The following is a 17,391-nucleotide window of genomic DNA, read 5'->3' on the forward strand; positions in this document are numbered from 1 at the left end:
GACAAGACTTAGGCTGTCAACCACCAGTGGGTCCAACAATCTTATGTGCAAATCAATTGAGTTACACAGTCTTAAATCTCTATATAGCAAATTAATTGTTTTGTGGGTTGTAAAAATAATAGCAAATAATTTCACTATTGTATTGTCGAAGGCTTTCACAGCTGGAGAACGATGGTTGTTGTGGATTTTCCGGGCTGTATAGCCGTGGTCTTGGCATTGTAGTTCCTGATGTTTCGCCAGCAGCTGTGACTTGCATCTTCAGAGGTGTAGCACCAAAAGACAGAGATCTCTCAGTGTCACAGTGCGGAAAAGAAGTTGGCAGGTAATTTATATCTACTCAGGAAGGTAGGGTTGGGCTGAGTCATCCTGTAAGAGTTTCCCAGGGTGTGGAATGCTAATGGAGGGAGGCTTCACTATATCCTGGGGAGGTTCTTTTGCATATGGATTGGTGCTTGATATGCTAATCTTGTCTGCAGGGCTATTGTCGGATATAGGGTATTTTGTTAGCCTGGTGTTTTTCAGAACTGGAAACCATGCTCTATTCATTCTTATGGTCTCTTCTTTCCTGTTGAAATTGTGCTTACGCTTATGAATTTCAGTGGCTTCCCTGTGCAATCTGACAAAGTAGTTGGAATTGTTGTCCAGTATTTTAGTGTCCTGGAATAGGATACTGTGTCCTGTTTGTCCACAGCTGCAGGGTATGCGGTATACTCCTGCAGAGGTGAGGGGGTCTCTACTGTCTTTTGCTGATCATAACATCTGTTGTGTTTTTCTGGTGGGTCTGAATACTGCTTGAAGCTTGTGCTTTTTCATAAGCTTTCCATCTGACCAGTGATTCCTTTGATATATGGCAAAAACACTTTTCCTGTGGGAGACTGTTTTTCCTTGGTTGTTTGATTTATCCTTGGTTTAATTGCTCTTTAGATTTCATTTCTGGAGTAGCCATTTGCTTGAAGCGCATGGTTTAGATGATTAGTTTCCTTGTTGAGAAAGTGCGGTTCACATATCCATCTTGCGCGGTCTACTAATGTTTTTATTATGCCTCTTTTCTGTTGAGGGTGCTGATTGGAGTTTTTGTGTAAGTACCAATCTTTGTGAATAGAGCATGGTTTCCAGTCCTGAAAAACACCAGGCTAACAAAATACGCTATACCCGACAATAGCCCTGCAGAGAAGATTAGCATATCAAGCATCAATCCATATGCAAAAGAACCTCCCCAGGATACAGTGAAGCCTCCCTTCATTATCAGTCCACACCCTGGGAAACTCTTACAGGATGACTCAGCCCAACCCTACCTTCCTGAGTAGATATAAATTACCTGCCAACTTCTTTTCCGCACTGTGACACTGAGAGATCTCTGTCTTTTGGTGCTACACCTCTGAAGATGCCTGTCACAGCTGCTGGCAAAACATCAGGAACTACAATGCCAAGACCACGGCTATACAGCCCGGAAAATCCACAACAACCAAATTTCACTGTTGTTGCTTCATTGATGATCTTCTACTTTTGAATCTACCAGTTGTTGCTGGGTTTCCCCCGCCCCCCTTTTTGGGATAGAATAGTATCAATGTAGACTTATGCAGAGTTACTCCAGGCTATGCCTATTGGAGTCAATGAACTTAGCTTGGAGTAACTGCATAGGACTTCATTGTGTCATATCTAGGATGTTTTAATATGCTATAATATATAGAGTTTTCTACATACACAACCAATTGTTTGTTTGTTTCCAAAACATTGAACTAAAGGCCCCATTCTATATGTGGACATAATGGTTTATCTTTCAGAGTAATACAGATTACAATTATCTTAATACGTGAGCTGAATAATTTAAAAGATGACCAGACTGTGTTAAATTTGCTTGTCCTGTTACAGTAATCTTTGGAAGAGAGTTGTCACTGAAACACTGGGTATTCTCACACTCTAATCCTTCATATGCTAAGGCTACAAATTTCAGCAAAAGTACTTATTTAAGCATGGTGGGTCTTTCATCTAAGTATATATGAAAAGCAGGCTGTTAGCCTGCTTATCCTGTCTTATCAGTAGAAGAATATAATATTAATGAAATATAGTTTGAGATGTTTCTCTGCTATGGTGATCAATATGCTGCATCTTGAAACTTGCATGTACTGGAGCAAGAGTCAGTAGCACCTTAAAGAACAACTAGATTTCCAGGTTATGAACTTTCAAGAGTCAGAGCTCCCTGTATCTGATGAAGCTCATACCTTGGAAATCTAGCTAGTCTTTAAGGTGCTACTGGACCCAGATCTTGCTCTTCTGCAGATCAAACACAGCTGGCCACCTGAAACTATATGCATGGACTGGCTGCAGCAAGTCTCAGAATCAAACTTGGAATTATTTTTCCAAATTAAGTTACTACCCCAAATTATCTTTTTATCTCCATTGCTGTTTGGCTTTGCTTCAGATTCTAAAATTCACATTAGTCAATAATGCTAAATAAGCCTTTTGATTGTTTTCCCCATCCCTACAGTAATGTAAGTAATTTTAAAAGAAGTACTCTGAATAGTTTAAATAACTGTCAGTTTATCTGTCCGAACCATAACCATGCAAATACCCGTAGCCATGCAAATACCTGTTTTGAAAAGACATTTTGCAAGAATCACAAAATGAAGCTGCATACACCTGGTTTAATTTTCAGTTGTAGAGCACAAAAAATAAAGGTTGTTGGTTTTAAAAAGTCGGGGTTTGCTGAATTTCTTAAAACTTTCTCCTGGAATATTTCATATGGATTCTCAAAAAAGACTGGGAAGTAAAATGAAAAGAGTACACAGTTTGAATTATTGTAGTAATTAATTCTTGTTGCCATTTGTATTAACATAATGAATACTTAAGTTCTCATGCTTCTCATGTGTGAATGCTTCTCTCAACAAGAGATTTTTCTGCTGCTGCTCTGGCTGTATTTTCCTGCACTGGACAAAAGGTATCTGTCCCTTTCCCATAGGACCTGGGTAGCTTAGTCAGTAGAGCATCATATTTGTACAATGAATCACCTTCAGTAAGGTTGTTATGACATTGATGGCACTGAATGTGATACCCTAAATCAAAAAGTATTTGATCACTTAAATGCCTTTTGCAAAGTCCTCCCCCTCCAAAAAAAAGTAGGTTTTTTTTAGTATTTGTAGTGCCTTTAAAAGAACATGTGTTCTCAGGAACTTGGCAGGAAAAAAATGAACCTTTGCATCTGCCTGCAAATACTTTTAAGATTTTACTGAGAAGATTAAAAAGAAGAAAAAAGTTGATGAAGTAGGTATGGGTCATGATGAGCTTTCGTGAGTCACAGCTCACTTTGTGAGCTCACAGCTCACATGATTCATGAAAGTTCATACCTTACAACAGAGTCAAAGCCGTTTCTATAGACAGTCCAGAAATGTAACTCATGATTTTTTAAGAATTACTCATTGCCACTATAAGCTTTTCTAGCATCTTGCTGCTTTCGCTACTGTGTTTTGGTTGCTGCTGTTACGTTGGTGTCATCATCATCTTGACACTTGCTACTGCATCATAATCCTTCCTTAGGCTCATGTGGCAGTTTTCTCAATAGCTCTCAGAAAGCAGCTCCTGCAGCATGAGTGAGCCAAAGCCTATAGTCCCCCAGGGACCCAAACCCAATATGGTTCCTGTGGGAATTAATACTGACCTTGAAGGGTAAGAAGTCCAGTCTAAAATGTTGATTTTTTTTTTGAGCAGGAGTCATTCAGAAAGTGAGGGGCATGTTCCATTTTCTCTTAACATGTAATGGATTATTATGAGTGCTAGTTAGAAATTTAGATGAAGCAAAACATATTTTTCATTTTCTAAATGAACAAGATTTAATTAATAAGAAAATCATTCAAATAATCCAATAAAACCAATCCAGAAAGCAATTATAACGGTTTATTTTTCAAAATGTAAATGTATGTAAAATGGCTTATCTTCAAGTTAAAATAACAAAAGATCTTTAAAGTGAGCTTGACATAAATTATCCTGCACAGTCAGTAAATCATGATTTTAGCATGATATGGAATGTTACAAAGAGGAATTACTGGGAGAAGTTGGTTAGGAGCAAACATATCTTTTCATGCTGCTATCTGTCAATGGGGTTTACAGTTGGCATTCATTTTGTAATTTAAGAGAGATCTGAAAGATAGGTGAAAACTTTTAACTACCAAAATGCTTAAAAAATGATTAAATTTCATTTCACATATTGAAAGGGAGCTAAAGCTGTTGGGCGATCTGAATGCTGCAATGGATTCTCAATTAAACCTAAGGACTTGATCTTTTAAGCTATGAAACCATCAGAGAATTTTAGGAAGTGGCTTTGGAGAATAATTAAAGTTATAGAGAGAGAGATTATACTTTTAGCCTGACATTGGTCTCTCACATACTGACTATATCTGCATCTAAAACTATCCTAGACCAATTTTCTACCTGTTACATAGATGTACAAACTGTCTTTCATTATAAGCCTCTTACAGGTTTGGAGACAGGAGGTTGGATAAGTGCCTCACTTTTATAGAATACAAACATAGAAACTCAGATCCAGGACTTTCACACACACACACACACACACACACAAAACCCCTTCTCTGTCAGTAACATGGATTATGCTATACTCAAGTTTACTATGTTCCTGTGGAAAAGAGAATGTAGAAAGAGCAACAATATTAGCTTTATTCAATGTTCAGGAAAGGTACATAAGCAACCATTGTCTAGTCAAGTTTAAGCCATTGTGATAAAGTGCTGGGTCTATTATCTCCCTTTCAGCTTTCCTTTTGCTTCTTTGCTTTTGTGCATCACAAATTTGTGTCATCCTTGCACAGGTTGTATGCTAATCTCTGTATTGTTCCAGTTTTAGTATAAAAGAAAGCCACCGTGGTCCAGTTTTCAAGATCTGAGTAAGGCTGTTAATGATAGGAGGTTTTTGGAGGTCTTTCGTTCATAGGATCACCATGAGTTAGAAGTGACTTGATGGCACATAACACACACACCTTCTGTGCCCAAGTTTTGCTAAATCTTCCACTTCCTTTAAACGTATTTTAAACTCTCATTGCCTCCTGCTCCATCCAGCGCAAAGGCCAAAAAACAAGATGCCTATCTACTGTACTGAGGAATAAGACCAAAAGCGGTTCCCTGAGGCAACTGTAAGACATAGCAAACAAAATGGTTCCTAAGAGTCCTAGGCAGGGAATATGGACTGGGGAAATGGAGCAATGAGTATAGAGGCTATCTGTCAGCATGGCACTGGTGAAAAGGAGAAGGAGAAACTTTTTGAGGAAAATGCTTCCTACTCTGCAGGGCCCTGTGACACCAGTTCACCAACCTACCCAGGCTTTGTAGGCATACAGGGTTCCCTGTTGACCATCCTGGAGGTTCCTCAGTATCCCTCTCAAGGTCCCCCTGAAATACCTGGGTGGCTGTGAAGAATTTATGTGCCAGCAAAACAGCTATCTCAAGGCAGCCACTAGAGGGTGTAAGAAGATCTGGCTGTAGTCTCCACAGGGATTCAGTTACTAACTTTTTGATGGGAACTCAGTCCTGCAGCCCAGTCAATGTGGGGAGGGTGGCAGTGGCAACTGGCCACCTAAGGCAGCTCAAAAATAATAATCTACCTGAAGAAGTCAGGAAAACTCCCAGTATCCAGGCTGTCTGTTAACTAGGAAAAACTGAATCACTCAAGAAGACTTACTTAAACAGGAGGGCTGTACTGTAAGAGAGTGGTCTCAAAGAGATGCATAAGTAAAGAGATAGGGACTATAGACTTTACTACTATGTACTATCTGTTGCTATAAGTATCCTACTGGATTGTTTCTGTGCTGTTCAATATGTCAGATTTAGAATTGCTTGTGCTCTGTTTCAGCATTTCTTCAGCTTTGTTTTGCGTTTGTTTTAAATCTTTGCAAATCTGCATTTATATACCCTATTACATTTTTTATTGAAATGTCTTTGAAATTGACTATATTGACTCTCACTGTATAATCCCCCTTGAATCTCAGTGAGAAAGGCAGACTATAAATAAATAGAGGGATCAGTATTCCCAGCATGGGGAACTGGATTCTCAAACCCTAATATCTGAGGTGTCTGAAGCCTCATCAGAAAAAGGACAGGGACTTTCAGAAGTAATAGTTGCTGTTTCTGATGCATTTCCTCCTTGCTTCTACCTGTGCGCTTTCCGGCCCTCTCCCTCAGAGCCCATCCACTGGGGCGAGGAATATCAAGCAAGAGTTATTACTGTGTGCTTGCAAAACATCTTGTCAAACTTTCCCACCCTGTGGCTCTAATGAGAGCCAATGTCACTACCCCTTCTTATTTGGTGCCCAGAGCAGAGCATCAGTGAGTAGCAGCAATGAAGAGCAAGAACAGCAGGGCCCATTTTCTTCCTCCTTTTGCACCTAATGGAATAGTATTGCCAGGCAACCAGCAAAAAATGGGGGGCACCCATTGGCAATGGCATGATGCCACTTTTGGGTAAAGCTAAGAATTTACAACAGTTCTTTTTAGGAATTGGCAAAAGAATCTACAGTTTTACTGATGTCACTTAGGGTTTTATAGTCATATCGTTGACTCAATGGCCATTTTTTCTGCTTCTTCTCTGAGTTGGGAATCAGGAGCTGGGAGGCGAGGGTATAGCAACCATGAATGGTGCACAGCAGCTAATGCTGCTGCTTTTCTCACCATTGCCATCTCAGGATCCCAGAGGGAGAGTGAATGAGCTGCAGCAGTGGCAGGGAGAAGAAGCACCCACCAGCACTGAGAGGTATAGCAGACTTGGACAGCCAGTCAAGATGTGTGTGAAAGAGAGGAGGGCCAAGGGAAAGGGAGCCCAGTGTAATTCGTTGCTCGAGGCTCATAAAAAAACAAACGAATTGCTCCAATCATCAATATATCTAATTCTCAACATGGCCAGATCTGTGGATACTTAAACCTGGAGACTGGAGCCATAGACATACAAGACAGTTTCTACAAACCTGAGAAAAGACCCAAGTTTGCAGAAACATCTGAAATCATAAAAAAAAAAACATTGGGGTTTAAAAAAAAACAAAATTGAAGTGGCATCTGTAGCTTAAAGAAACAAATGCCTCAATGGCCATTGCTTGGCAGTTACAACAATATTACCAAGCCTTCCAGCCTTGGTTTCTATCAATGGCCATTTCCACAAACGTTGAATAATGCACTTTCAATACACTTTAGAAATCCTTTGGAAGTAGATTTTTTGTTTCACACATGAAAACCCAATTCCAAATGAAATGATCACTAACCATTGAAAGTGCATTATCCAACATGTGTGGAAGCAGCCAGTAAAAGGCAGGAGGAGAGGCAGGGTCCTTTCCAGGGTTGTTCTGGCATTTGAGGGAGGACTTTCATGGCCAGGGCTGGGAGCAACCACTGGGCACATGTCTTGTATGACTTGCCCAGTGCAGCTGCTTGGTACCATTTAATAGCGACCACTTCAAAAAAGCCAGAGTGGTGTAGAATGAGTAGCATTTCACATTAGGATCTGAGAGGCCCAGGTTCAAATACCCATTCTGCCAAGGTGACCTTGGGCCATTTACACATTTTAAGCTTAAACTACCTCAAAGCGTTGTTGTGGGGATAAAATGGAGGCAAGGAAAACTATGTGAACTGCTTTGGGTTACCATTGTGGAGAAAGGTGGGGATATAAATGAATATAGCTGATGATGGAGGGGCAGATAAAAGGTTGATGGATGGATGCAAAGGAAAAAAGGAAGCATGGAAAGGTGTGAGGGGTTGCCCAGAAGAGGAAAAGAAAGGACTACAGGGAAAGGTTATGTGCTCCCCCACACAACTTGGCCTGGTGGCCAGAACCGTGCAAAAATTGGTACTGAGTTCTCCCAGAGAGAGACCGCCAGGGACAGGGAAAGCTGAAGATTGGGGCAAGTAAAGATAGGTTGGCTGGTTAGTGGGAAGGAGAAAAGAAGCAGGACACTTTTAGGGAAGGGAAAGAGGAGATAGTGGGAGAAGGGAAAATGAGAGCCCTTCCCTCGCAAGTCTTAGTGCCTCTTCTACTTGTCTTATATAGGTTGAGAACATCTTATATCTACTATTATTATTGTGTTACTAAACTTCATTTCTGCACTGAATACACTGGCCAAAACCCAAATAAATATTGGGAAAACTTGGAAGAAAAACTTCAGATATCATTTTTTCCCTTTTAGTCTCATTTATGGAAAGCCCAAGTTTACAAATAAATGCAGCTGAACAATCCAGTTACAGAAAACAAGAGTTGATATTTCTCCCCTTGTATCCCCTTCATTATTTACTCCTCCTGAAACAGAAACGTGGCTGAGGTAAGTGTACAACTGATGTATTTAGAGACCTGCTTGCGCAGGGACAGTTTTTCTCATATGAGAAATTACTGAACAAAGTACAACCTAATAAGATCCCACCCAGGGAGTCCGTATTTACAAGACAGTCATTTTCACATAAGCCATTAGAGATCCTATGGGGTCTGAATATCCAGCCGACCCTTAAGGGGCTGAATCCAAAGCTTTACTTTCTGAGATTTATAAACTTCCCCTAATGGGGACATTGGGAGGGAAGGCAGCATGGTATAACCTGATTTTTGACAAATCTTAGATGCTAAGCAGGATTGGCCCTCATCAGAACTTGGATGGGAGACTGCTAGGGAAGACTAGGATTGCTCTGCAGAGGAAGGTACTGGCAAACCACCTCTGCTCCTCACTTGTCTTGAAAGCTGCTTGCTGAGGTCAAAATAAGTTGGTTGTGACTTGACGGCACAAACATATATAATGGGAATATTGAAGAAGACAGTAATTTATCTGGCTAAATGGAAAAGAAAATTAAATGAGGTTTTAGATTATGTGCATTTATATGTACTCTTACCAATGGAGCAAATGGATGTACATTTGGAGACAGATATTTGTATATTATTTATTTATTTTTTATTTATTTTTGTCTTTTATTCCGCTCTCCCTGCGAGTGGGCTCAGGGCAGATCACATAATTTAAAACCATAATAAATATCACATGTTCCATAAAACCAATAAAACATTTAAAATTCAATCAGCATTCAGCATTTCATACAATATAACCGGCAACAGATGGCAGCAGTCGATATTATGACTGCAGATGGTGGACAAGCCTAATTGGGAGGGTTTCGATCATTTCTCTTCCCCTCTTACCAGGCTGGTGGAGGCCTGGCCCAGCCTCAACCATATGCCTGGTGGAACATCTCTCTCTTACAGGCCTGGTGAAAGGATAACAAATTCTGCTGCGCCCTGATCTCCATAGTGATTTTTGTTTCTCTCTTTACTTACAAAGTTTAAATAGAATTAAATTCATGTTTGTTTCTTTTAAAAATCTATGACATGTTTTTGTCCTAGGCTTGTTCACTGCCACCTACCAAGATTTTCATACAGACATGGGATGATTCCAAAGCTCTATGTGATGCCCTGGAAACAAGACATGGAGTATCGAAAGATAAAGTTAAAGGTACGTAACCAGGAATACAATTACAGTTTTGTATATTATAGTGGAGGCTCACTTCAAAAGGCACAGAGTTCATACAAACCCCACTGCATATTCTCTCCACTCTAGTCTTTTGAAAAGCACTCCCCCCCCTCAAAATAAAACCATCAATTGAATGTCCACTGCAGCGCTTCCCCCTTTAACTTAAACCTTTACTTTCTCTGCTGTTAGCTCCCTATTAATGATATTTAAAATACAATCATATTCCTTCACTGAACTCTTTTCCAATTAATTATTTTTATGGTTGTTGTGGGTTTTCCGGGCTGTATTGCCGTGGTCTTGGCATTGTAGTTCCTGACGTTTCGCCAGCAGCTGTGGCTGGCATCTTCAGAGGTGTAGCACCAAAAGACAGAGATGTCTCTCTGTCTTTTGGTGCTACACCTCTGAAGATGCCAGCCACAGCTGCTGGCAAAACGTCAGGAACTACAATGCCAAGACCACGGCAATACAGCCCGGAAAACCCACAACGACCATCGTTCTCCGGCCGTGAAAGCCTTCGATAATTATTTTTAATATATAAAAGAAATCACTATTATATTCATACAGAAGAAATACATCATTATTCTGCAATATTACTATTTTTTTATTTACCTGCTATCTTAAACTTCATCTGAAGTACTTCCCACATGTATAATCCAGGAAGCATATAATCTCAAAAGCTCACACTCTGGAAATCTAGCTGTTTTTGAAGGTGTTACTGGACCCTAATATTCCTGTTCTTTCATTGTGAACCTAACCTCTATTTTGATATGTAGTAAGTAGCAGTAAATATAAATGTCTTAAACTTCATCTAGCCAATCTTAGTTTTAAGGAATTTCCTCTACTACTAAACTTTTGCATATATCAATCTCACTGCCATAATGATATGTAATACAATTGACAGTTGTTTACTTGGAATCAATACGGCATAGTTTAGTAGGAAGAATTCCAGTTCACAGCCCAATTTAAACAGAATAATGATAATACTAATGTTACCATTTTACAGAAGCACTGTAAAATGGTACAGTGCAAGTTTCTGCGTGCATCAGGGAGTCCCAGAAATGCAGGAAAATATTACTTTGTATATTAAAAAGACTTGTCCACCAAAAATGAAATTCAGTGAATTTCATTGAATAGCTGAGCATCTTTATTGATCTGGAAAGTTGAGAGCCAATTGAGAAAACAAAGAATTCAATTAATTAAGCCTCTAAGAATGTACAGTGTCCTGGAAAATAGGAATAAGGGTCAGGGGATGTGAACCTTAAGATGTATGTTCTCCAACCCTAATTCGTTACCCTCAGGTTGTTAGCTGACAGACCCCTTCTTCATGCTGAGAGAACAGTTTATGGATAGAATATGATAAACCTCTTCCCCTATTCTATAATCCAAGGCACTGCCTGGTCCAAGGCAGAGTGCACACCACTGGGCAGGAGCCTGGAAAACTACCAGAACATGAGTGAGAGGTGGTTGACTGACTGACGGCTCCTCACACCACAGAGAGATGCAAGGATAACAAGATTTCCTAAGAAAACCCTTGTCTAATCTCATCAACGCCCTACTACCCTTCCCCTCACCCACCTATCCTAATTAAAGCTATTGAGCAAACCCGGTAGCTTTCCCACCTAGTTCTTACCAGGTCATCAAGCAATATTTTCATCTCAGATAGGAACCATCAAACCTCTCCCAACAATTTTGTCCACCTCTGGAGACAGCCAGTAAGCTGTTGTTTTGGAGAAAAGATGTCAGTTTTGCCCCAGGGAACATTTTGCCCTATAACTGGGCTTCCCAGCCATGTGTTCTGTGTGTGTGTTGGGACCCACCATACACCCCCAAATTCATTTGGACTTCTTCTCTTCTCCATGAAATGCTGATTATTTTGGTGCTTTTCTCATGGACCTCTATCTTCAAGACTGGTAATTATCGTCCTCCCTAAACTGCTTTCTTCCCCTTTCTTCCCTGATTTTCTTAGTTATCCTTGTATGTGCTGTGTGTCATTTTCTGTACATGTGCCTTTTATTTCTCTTTAATTAAAAAGTTGAACATCTGCCTGTCTTATTTGAGAGTTCTCTAAGGGAATAATCCCCATAAACATTGGTGGAGATCCCTAATTACTCCCTCTCACTTGCCTCCTTAATGCTAATCCTCCCAAGCAATTAATGAGACCTCCTATTTGAGTAACAAAGTCTAGGATAAGATTTCAAGGGCTATGATCCCTTTGAAAAGTCTTGGTGAGGAAGATTAATTAGCATTAAAAGAATAACATTCTCTCTTCACTTTACATACACCCAAGGAATCTTTAAACTGTGGAAGGGGCAGAGACCATAACACCTTATAGTTTCCTGCAATGAGAAGTGAAATAAAGATAGTAGATGTATAACTGTGCCAGCTCCCCCCATACAACATTTGTATACACATCATAGAAATGGAGAGGTTAAAAAATGAAAAATTAACCTCAACTGACCCCCTCCCTATGTAGTGCCATTCATTTTCAGGCTAGATATCCTGCTCAGCAGTCAGCACTACAAGACAATTTTGCTAATGCTAGACTTCTCAGATTCACAGCTGAGTGAGCAGGAAGCTATTCATCGATCTGCTGAATTCAGCTGTCTTTTTTAAGGGGAGTCCTTATTCCCTCTCCACCCCCTTCACAAGTTCCCAGAGGCTCCCATGGTATAGTTTAATCATTGTTAATAGTCTCAGTTTCCCTTCTCCTCCATCCCTTTCCACGTATTTACAAACTTAATTATTAATAGTGGTGTTACTAGTAAACCAGTTTTAGAGAAAGACAAACATTTTGTTTGAATTCTTTAGCATGCTGACCTTGTTGGGCTGTATTCTGGAGCTTCTGAAGACACTCTCTTTCTAGACAAGAGTGAGAGGCATTGCCATGGTGAGGACCGAAAGCAACTCCTACAGAAAATTCCACAGAAGATGGCAATTGCAGATATTCCCATCCATTCTCATCTCTCCAGATACCACAAGTCCATGGTGGCTTATGGATTCAGGCTCAAACTCTGAGTTACATTATTTGCAGCTGGAAATGTATCCACTTAGCTGTAAATTAAAAACTCTGCTGCAAGGAAACGATTGTAGTATCAATTCTTTTTTTTTAATTCAGTTAAATTTTCATCAGATCTGTGAGAGATTCTAGTTAACTAACAATTAGTCATTTGATTTACTTGTCCAGGAATCATTTTAAAGGTCTGGACTAAGTCTTCTTTTGTTAGTATCCAAGCCTTGGAATCCAATTTAACTTTTACATCTGATTGATAGTTAACTACACATTACAGAGTCCTTGGTCTACCACGAACATTTTCAATCAGATATGAGTTGCAAGAAGGATGTCTAGATCTGATGGAATGGAAGAGTAAGCTATATGAATGTGCATCAATGGCAAAATTAACATCTTACATACATAATAAGCCAATGACAGAATTCCAAGAAAATTTTTTAAAGACTTAAATCCATCAATTTCTTGAGTCAAGTCTTTCAAGTCTTTAATTTCCTGAGAACAGTTACCCTAGCTGACTCTATTAATTTTTTACATCTTTAATGTACCAAAATATGAAACAGCAGTTTGGATTCACTATCAATGGCTTTTGCATTTTTACCATAAGATGGTAAAAAAGCTGAGGGGTTTTTTTTGCACTGCAGAAGGAACTTCATTTCTAGAAGCAAACATACTACAAATAACAATTTTGAACCTGAACATTACAAGTAAAAATAATCTAGCAAAAAAGGCTCCTCTTTCAAAAGACCAAAGTCTGTGCAACTGCATGAAGAGAGGTATTTCAACCAAGAATATGAGCAAAATAGTCAAATACTACAATAGCCCCTATGTGTACTTCCACAGGGACTCTTAAAATCCTACTGTTCTTTTTAATGGAACAGAACTTTGAAACATTATATAATAGTATCAAACACATGATCATTTGGGCCCTAGATCATGCTACCAAATATACATTCCTCAAGAGATATGAAGTCATCACAGCAGTTTATAAACATTTGTTTGCCTTTATGGTTGCATCTAAGCACCAACTCAGGTAGCAAAACATCATTCATTGTGCATAACACAACATCATAGTTGTGTTATGTCAAGCATATTTTTACTTGATAAGTTCATGTTTCTCTTTCTAAATATTCACATGCCAGTTTCTGAAGAAGAGGTTACTGTGAGTATACCTTAAAAGAGACCCAGTGGAAGAAATAAGAGAAGATCATGGAAGTTGGTTGCAGTGTGAGAAAGAATGTTCAGTACATATGGTACTGTGATAAACCTGCAGTTAACAAATGAAAAGTTACAACAAAATTCAAAATATGTGGTTATTGCATCTTGGCTCCGTAAACTGTGTTTAAGTAAATTAATTGATCCGTTTTTCCCTTCTCACAGAGATCCATTCTAGTCCTGCCTTAAATCAATATTACAAAAAGGCCAGGTTATTTTAATTACCTACTCCAAGAGCTTCTTTGATTGCTCAAAGATCTCTTTCAGTGTTTTCCTTTGTTTCAGCTGAGGACTAATGCTTTCCTTAGATGGCATGCTGCTTTGATAGAGCTGAATGGGTCTGGCCAAGATGGACTGGACTGAGATAGATCTGACACAGAGGAAGAGAATTACGGGCTATCCTTTTCAAGTGTGTTGCTTCTATTTTCTTGTTCATGAGATTGCTTTAACAGTTTCTCTCTCAGTTCCCTTTTTCCTCTGCAGTCCAAGAGCCCTTTCCTTTTTCTCATCTGCGCAATAGAATTCAGCTTTTTGCAGCTTCCTCTTCTCTTCCAGCTACTGAAGGTGGACTTTCTCCTCTTTGTCTTCTTGCTCTAGAAGCTTTATTGCCTTGGCTCTACTCAGCAGTTCAGCAATTAGTAAAATGGAACAAAGATTTTTTTTCTGACCTAAAGACACTTCTTATCTTCTTGTTTTATTTTCACTTGCAGTTTTTCTGCTCTTTTGCTTGTATTTTTTTTTCAAGCCTTTTCTTTTTTCTATGAATTTCACAATCCTTTTGTTTCTGTTCCCTCATGCATGATTTTTCCTCTTTTTCTTTCTTTCTCCAGTTCCTCAAGTTCTTTCTGTTTTTCTTCCTCTTTTCATCTTTCCTGTTTCTTTTTCTTTATTTTGTTCATCTGTTTTTCAAGCTCATAAAACTTCTGCCTTTTCAAGCTGATGTTTCTTAACTGAAGAAATGCTCAAGTGTTTTGTTGAATCAAATGAAACCTTTAGGAGATAAGCCACTGCTTTGCCATCTTCCCCTTTGTACAGAAGTTTCATTCCATGTAAAGCATTCATAGCCTTGATGAAGTCTACATATTCCTGGTAGCGAATGTTAAAATTCAAATGACCTCCGAAGCTGAATATACGAAAGCTTCAGCCTGTCATTTCTTCCCTATAAAGGTTCAACATGGATATGTCCACATTTTGTATCTCCCCAGACTTACTAAACACTTTGATAAGAACTTCTTCACTTGTTTTTCTGAGTCAGAATCTTTCTGTGCAAACCATTTACAAGGTAACTCTTCCAAGATTATAGTATTAGGACTTTCCCTTGGCAGTGTCTCAGCCACATCTTTTACATAATGAAAAAAGTCATGCTGAGTAGGAAAATCAATTTTGTATTCTGCAGCATGAACTATTAAAATATCTGAGAAGCTAAAGAGTTTGATAGTCTTCCCTTCCCATCCAGGCATACTAAATAGGATTTAACTAAACTCTTATTTTCTCCTTCTTCGAAGTGGATGAAATCCATGGTACTTTTTGAAATCCATAAAGCTGAGAACTGATGACTTTGTACCATTCCTTTTAGCCGTTCCATCATTTCCCAGTTAGAAATGGACTTCACTGTCTGCTTTAATTGAGGAAGTGCCCCACCAATAGTCATTTCTGTAATGATTTTAAGGTAAAGCCTGTAATGTGTACAAAGATGCACTGTTTCTGAAATGTCATGCAGCAGCTGCAGTACGCCTATTCATCTTGAAGGGCACTAGTGGACCTTTTCTTTGAATAAATGACCATTTTAACCTTCTCAAGGGAAAAAAACTTGATTACACTACTTTGGTATTGGGGTCAAAATGATCCCAGCATACAACCCCCCCAAATGGAAACCTGATAGCTCTCTCAATCATGGCATTAGATACTAAGGTGGTGGTGGGGAAAGCCTCAAGAATAACTTTCTTCAGTAATGCAGGACAAAGAAGTGTAAAATCTCGAATTGGGGTCAAAAATACCCCTCATTGGAAAATCAAATCTTCACAGAAATGTAAATGGGATAAAATTGATCCCATCACTTTTAAAGCACAGTACAGAGTTTATTTTAAAGAAAGCAATTATTTTTAACTATTATAATACTGAAACTACCAGTGGGTGCAACTTGCTTGCCGTTGCCACCATGTGCAACTTGCCTGCATTTTGCCACCATGTGTGACTAGCCCACTGCTGCCACCATGAGTGACTTGCCCGTCACTGCCACCATGTGCAACTTGCCTGCTGCTGCCACAATGTACAACTTGCCTGGTGTTGCCACAGTGGCCAACTCACACTTGGTGGCAGTGGCGGGCAAGTAACACATGGTGGGTAAGTCAAATAGTGTCATTTTCAGTATTATAACAGTTAAAACGATTGCCTTCTTTAAAATAAACTGTCTTTCGCTTTAAAAGTGATGAGGTCAACCTGAATTGTTGTGTATGTAGTAGGAGCAGATAAAACCCCTATGTTTGAGCCCTCTCTAAGCTTCCCTTATGTCCATAGCCACATGGAAATACTCAAATTGAACTGTATTGCAATTTTGGAAAATTGCAATACAGTGAACCCCTTCTCATTTTCCAGACTTGAAGGAGCCATTCAGCCTGGAACTTTAGATGACCCCTAGTCACCTGTCCATTGAGCTCACTGTTTCTCTTTGTTGTACTCTATCAAAGCTTCCCTTCTGCTCCATAGATACATTGAAAATCTTGAATTGAACTGTATTGCGATTTTGGGAAATGGGGTCATTCTATCCCCCTGCAAGACAATCCTGGACATGTTTGCAGGCATCATATGAACCTCTTCACATTTTCCAGACCTGAAGGAGCCATTCAGCCTGGAAATTTAGATGACCCCTAGCCATCAGTCCACTGAGCTGATTATTTCCCTTTGTTATTCAGGAATAGCTCTTAATTGTAAGGCTCCAACAGGTGCAGCCTGAGGGCAGGTTACAAGAAGTCTAGCAGAAAGAATGCAGATATTTTCTCTTTTTTGTTAGCCCTTTAACTGGCAGGAATGGAATGCCCCTTACCATTGCAAGGGTCTGTTGTGTGCCTATTTTTTCCCCTTGTCCTCAAGAATAACTTCTTCTGCAATGCAGGACAAAGAAGAGTAAAATTTGGAATTGAGGTCAAAAATACCCCTCATTTAAAACATTAAATCTTTACAGAAATGGGGTAAAATTGACTCCACCACTTTTAAAGCACAAGACAGTTTATTTTAAAGAAAGTAAAACTTTTTAACTGTTATAATACTGAAACTGCCACCATTCCTTCTGTCACTCCACAGTGCCATACTTTCTCACAGCCACACCAGTTATCCCAGAAACTCATTTAGGACTTTAGAAACAGGCTTGGCTATATCCTATAACAGTACCTTTAGTGAAGTTACTTATTTTTTTTCACCTAACCTTCAAAGGTGGATTGAGCTTCCTTTATTGTTTATTTTCACTTGTAATGAGTTATTGATCTTTCTGCAGTGCTTGATATGATGGCATTTGCAGTTCAGATTTTTTCCCTTGAATGGTCAGAGTCAATATCATATTTTTAATCCCATGAAGAAGACACCAACCATTCAATAGTATAATCTTTCTGGCAAATTCAGTAGTGATGTATGCTTTGCATAGGAGTAGCAATTTACTGTAAAATAGTTAAATGTTTATCAACATTTCAG

The 17,391-nt window shown here is 39.2% G+C and overlaps 1 protein-coding gene and 1 pseudogene across 1 annotated transcript; one reads left to right on the forward strand and one right to left on the reverse strand.

The window, feature by feature from the left end:
• The first annotated feature begins 3,583 nt into the window (after positions 1-3,583).
• On the forward strand, positions 3,584-12,500 carry TEX43 (testis expressed 43). Its single transcript, XM_054987528.1, has 3 exons — positions 3,584-3,663; positions 9,359-9,467; positions 12,294-12,500. Exons 1-3 carry the CDS (start codon positions 3,584-3,586, stop codon positions 12,498-12,500), a joined length of 396 nt encoding a protein of 131 aa, XP_054843503.1.
• Positions 12,501-13,932: 1,432 nt separating this feature from the next.
• Positions 13,933-16,045, reverse strand: LOC129335125 (A-kinase anchor protein 17A-like; annotated as a pseudogene).
• Between the last annotated feature and the right edge of the window lie 1,346 nt (positions 16,046-17,391).

Source organism: Eublepharis macularius, chromosome 8, assembly GCF_028583425.1.
Source record: "Eublepharis macularius isolate TG4126 chromosome 8, MPM_Emac_v1.0, whole genome shotgun sequence".
Classification (NCBI taxonomy): Eukaryota; Metazoa; Chordata; class Lepidosauria; order Squamata; family Eublepharidae; genus Eublepharis; species Eublepharis macularius.